General features: G+C 33.7%; 1 protein-coding gene across 1 annotated transcript; it reads left to right on the forward strand.

The window, feature by feature from the left end:
• The first annotated feature begins 1224 nt into the window (after positions 1 to 1224).
• On the forward strand, positions 1225 to 1608 carry LOC110678191 (tubulin beta-3 chain-like). The gene has a single exon (XM_021850817.1). It carries the CDS (start codon positions 1225 to 1227, stop codon positions 1606 to 1608), a length of 384 nt encoding a protein of 127 aa, XP_021706509.1.
• Positions 1609 to 5177: the final 3569 nt, after the last annotated feature.

The raw sequence follows: 5177 nt of genomic DNA on the forward strand, positions 1-5177 counted from the left end.
GGGATTCGAACCCACGACCCTCAGCTTGGTCTTGCTGAATGGCTGCGCGTTTACCGCTTCGGCTATCTGGGCCCCCACTGCGCCATCCTAGAATTGATGAATAAATCGTCCAGTGCAAAATATAAACCTCTAATAGCTGAATATTGATCATGTTTGAGCTTCTATTCGACATCGTCTAATCAACACATGGTACGCTAATCAACAACTGAACTAGCATATTATTCAGCTGCTCTTTACTGCATATTATTTAACTAGCATATTATTCAGCTGCTGATCCAAGCTGAGTTCAGTCGGCTATTTTTAGCGCACAGTGAGAAAATTTATGTCAATAATGGTCAAAAATAATGTTTATTTATACAAAGTAAAATCACCCTGAAATGATTAAGGTGAATATGCATCGAAGCCAAACCTCAAATTTTCAAGAGCACAAATCTAGAGAACCAGACAGCGCAGCGGTTCGAGCTAAAAATCTAATCGATTGGTCACACGCTGGCGATGACCAATCGATAAAGTTTTCAGCTTGAACGGATGTTTAGTTCTCTAGATTTATGTTCTTGAAAATTTGAGGTTTGGCTTAGATCTTCACCTTAATCTAATTTCATAATAAGTTTTAGTTTGTTCAAAACTTCAATTTGAATGATTCATTAACTTAAATTGAATTCATTTTTTTTATTAATTATATTTGTATTAATTAATTATATTATTGATTTGTATTTTCATAAACCTATGAAAATGCATGCATTAAAGCATGTATGAATCATTGAAGTGCTCTGAGGACTATGTGCTTGAATAGAAAAATGTTCGAATATCTTGATACGTGGGATTTTATTTCAGAAATGGCCAAGCAAATCATTTTTCTTAGATCGCACTATTCAGTTGTGAAGAAATGTCATTTCAAATGTAGCTCGCTATAGAAATTTATTTAATCAATTCTGTCAAAGAAATTTCCACTTTTCATGTACGGAACAACATCCCGAGCAGGCGGAAAAAGGTTAGCAATAGCAAATTATAATATGGATAGCTAAAAGTAATATTAACTTGATAGATATAATATATAAAAGATCTGGAAACGATATCTGAAACTACATACAAAAAACAAACAAAATTTCGATGTTGTCTTCAGATCTTTTATGTCAATCAAGTCAATATCAGAAATTTGGAAAATTCTTTTTAAAAACCCCAAAAAATAAGTTTCGGCCAGCCTGCAACTCAAAATTTCCAGTTATGCGTGAAATCGTTACTCTTCATCTTGGACAATGTGGCAACAAAATCGCCCAGACATTCTGGGAAACTATCTGCGAGGAGCACTGCCTAAACGAGCGCGGCCAGTTTATAGGGAAACACTTTCTGCCACTTCAACGGATCAACGTGTACTTTGAGGAAGCTCCCTGCTGCAATTTAGTACCAAGGGCAATCTTCGCCGATCTGGAGCCGGGTGCGATGGTCGGTTTGAAATGCAGCCACTTCGGGCAGCTCTTTTCCCCGGAAAGTATGGTCAACGCGATGCTAGGAGCTGGGAACAATTGGGCCCGAGGATACCACACGGAAGGCGCCGAAATGTTGGACAGGATCATGAATGTGGCCCGAAAAAATGGTGGAAGGTTGTGATTGTTCCCAGGGGTTCCAAATGGTGCATTCGATTGGCGGTGGAACCGGATCCGGATTGGGAACATTGTTGATGGAGAATCTGAAGGATGAATATGGATGAGTATAATTTTTAATTTCTTTATTTCTATAATTTTACGGTAAGATACTTTAATAACACTATATATGATATATTACTATATATTGGGTATTGGGGAGGGGTAGCCTAAGGGAGTTAATTGAACTGTTGACTGGATGAAAGTGCGTGGGGTCGCCAGCCTTTTATCATGAGAAAACAGCCTTAGTGTTGTCTTCCAAAGGTCTTCAAAGATATTAACTAGCCCTGCTACAACAAACCATCAGGTAGATCATACCATCCCGGTATGATTCTGCAGCCATAGGTAATCCTTGCGCTGATGGTGGCTAAATAATCATCATCATCATCATCATCATCATCATCAAGTCAATATCACGCTTTGTTTGTCAATACTTCGCTCCTACTAGGAATACTGAACTCAAATGTTTGTTTTAGTTTTTCAAAATAATCCTACATTTCTGGAGGCTGACCATGTTTATTTTCTGAACGACTATTTAAAAAGTTTTGAGAAAGCATAAGTTATAAGCTTTGAAATGAATTCGGAACTCAACACGAATTTAGGATATTTTGTCCATTTTATAAAATTCAGCTATAGCGTGATCGCTTTTACAAAGCTTATTTTTTGCTGTACAATGTGTTTGTAAATCGTCATTTTGGCCTCTATTGGATCAATTGTTCTTATAATATACTGAAGCTGAACTAGGATTTTATAAGATACTTATTCAGCTCTTATTCATGCTTATGTTAAACATATGGAAATAGCTGAAGTGCGACGCAAGTAAAACGTAAGTTCGTCTTCTGATTATCCTTTTATACATATACATTTGTTTAGTGGAATATTGGCTTTTTAATTGTGGGAAACATGTCTTGTTCAGCTCATTAGTAAAACAATCCTGACTAGTCGAATGAGAATCTTTGGAAACGTTTAATAAGTGGCGATTCAACTTTTGTTCATGCATAACGTGGAACATTGACCTAAGTTTGTGTTAAAAAAGCACCTTCTCAGCTCTTTATAGAGCAAATTTTTTTTTTTCAGCTGTCATTACCATTATTGAACAATAATTAAACATGCATGCTTGTTTGTTGCTCGGAATTGTTAGTTGGGCGATTAGCAGGGCATTAGGGCACCTGGAACCTACTATAGATTGGTAAGAGCATTGAATGGTTCTGAATATTTTCCCGGAAACATCATCTTGAAGTTTGATGCACACTTGGATAAGAAATACAAACGTGACTGATGATGTTTTACTGGACAAGTTTTACGGAAATGGACATATCTCCGAAGATTTCCAACGAATCTTAATGCGTCCCGACTAAGGGTACATAACAAAATTATATCAGCATATGTTATTATGTTATAAGTTTTTTTCGAACATAGGTTGTTACAAACTTGATGCAGGATGTTGTTAAAATAACTAAAATTATAACAAAAAGTGTATGAATAGTAACATAAACATAACAAAATGTGTTTTAATTCTAACAAAAACGTATCAAACCAAGTTATAATGTTTGATACAAAGTATCAAAATTATAATACTGTTCGATATACGATAATATTGTATATTATTGAAATGCATAACTATCTATTTATTTTGTTATAAAGTTGTCAAAAATGAATAAAAAAATATCTTAAAGGGAAATAAAACATATTATGTTATATTTCTGTTTTATTATGTTCTATGGATAACGGAGCCTAACAAAATTATGTCATAATATGATATGGATATCATATTCTGATAAAATTTTATTATATTTTTGTTACAAGCCCCTAGTCGGGGTCCTCTCCGGTGGCCGGTGGCCAATATGCATGGCCAAGCAAATTTCTAAAACTAGACCAAATTTTCCATCGAATGCATCCAGATGCATCAAATTTCATTCATTTTTCAAAAAGTTATAAGCATTTAAATTTGAGCAAATTTTTTCCTATCTCAATCATTTTGCCTATCCCATGTATTAAGCTGATATTTGACACCCCACTTGTCCTGTAACCTATTTACCAAACCTACTAGCTCTTGACCACTTTGGCCATTTGCCCAAAAATTCCGGAGTCTTGATTCTCGCATTTTTCTGCTGATGCTAATACCGGGTATAAAACGGATCAACAAGGTTCATCAAAGCATATTTGGTTAGGGTGCTTGCGTTGCATTAATTTAAAGCTCTTGTTGATCAAATGATGAGAAAATAAGTCATGTTTTTTTAAAATGCAGTTGTTGAAAAATGTTACAATTGTTTACTCAACCAGTGGATTACAGCAGAGTTGTAACAGATTTTGTTACTCAGTTGAGGCGCTTTTTCTAACAAAATAGGTTATAATTTTAGCTGATTAGTAGTTAAAATAACAAAAATTATAACACAATGTCCTCTACGGTAAACAAAATTATAACAACATATGTTGTGATTTAAATAAAAACGAAACTCATTAGGTTTCAAATCAAACAAACTCATTTTGTTATCATGCATAACTGAATTACAACAAGCATTTTTTCTTAATTTTTATTACAAGTTTTGTTATAATATTGTTTTTAAATGAAACAAATTTGAAACAGCCTTTGTTATTATGACTAATTTTGTTTGAATTATGTTATAATTTCCTCCATAAACTCAGAGTTCTTCTAACAAAAATGAAACAAAATTTGTTATTTGTAACAAATCTTGATATGATTGTTGTATAATTTTGTTGTAATCCACTAGTCGAGTACCTCTCTGAGTGTAATAACAACGATGAGATTAGATAAAAGACAAAAAAATGTATACTGAAACCTCAATTTACAAAGTTTTTTTTACGTAAATTAAATTTACTTTTTTTACGAAGTTCATGAATTGAGTTTAGACAATTAAATGGGAAATTATGTAACTCATCATACGCGGGAACAATTTTTTTTAGCTTATGCTTTGTAGCTTAGTCCGTGTTGAATTATCATATCATATTATTGGTGATACAAGCCTCAATATTCAGAATACTCTGGAATTTAGCCTCCAGATCTACAAGCGTGATCTATAAACCTTTGAAATCTTTTCATATGCGAAGAAGTTCGGAGAAATATGTTGCTTTGATTTTGTTTTTGTATTACTGTGTTGCATTTAAGAGATGTTCTGAGTCATCCATGAACTTTTTGGAATACAGGTCTTAGAAACTACATACGTAATCAAGGAAATAAGGTGCATAGTGCACGACTATTGATGCGTTACACACTATTAGTAATTCAATGTAATATAATTTGATGAAACAAATCCAAATGGAATTCCGTTTGTGAACAATCACGGTTATCCAACAACTCCCTGAAATACAGTACTTTAAATAAACGAGCATAAACTGTTACATATAGAAAAACTTGGAATCAGGTACAAGCTCAGAAATGTTATCGAAGAACTTCAGAAAAAAACAGTCTATAAGTTCTACTAGATCTACCAGCGTAATAACTGATTATTCGACAAACAGTACACTTCAGAAGACTCATGTTATTAAGATTTATAAATTGTTGTGTTCCATAAACTT

The sequence above is a fragment of the Aedes aegypti genome, chromosome 3 (genome assembly GCF_002204515.2).
Source record: "Aedes aegypti strain LVP_AGWG chromosome 3, AaegL5.0 Primary Assembly, whole genome shotgun sequence".
NCBI lineage: Eukaryota > Metazoa > Arthropoda > Insecta > Diptera > Culicidae > Aedes > Aedes aegypti.

Coding starts and splice junctions, on each gene's coding strand:
- LOC110678191 (XM_021850817.1), top strand. CDS start 1,225: ATGCGTGAAATCGTTACTCTTCATCTTGGACAATGTGGCAACAAAATC.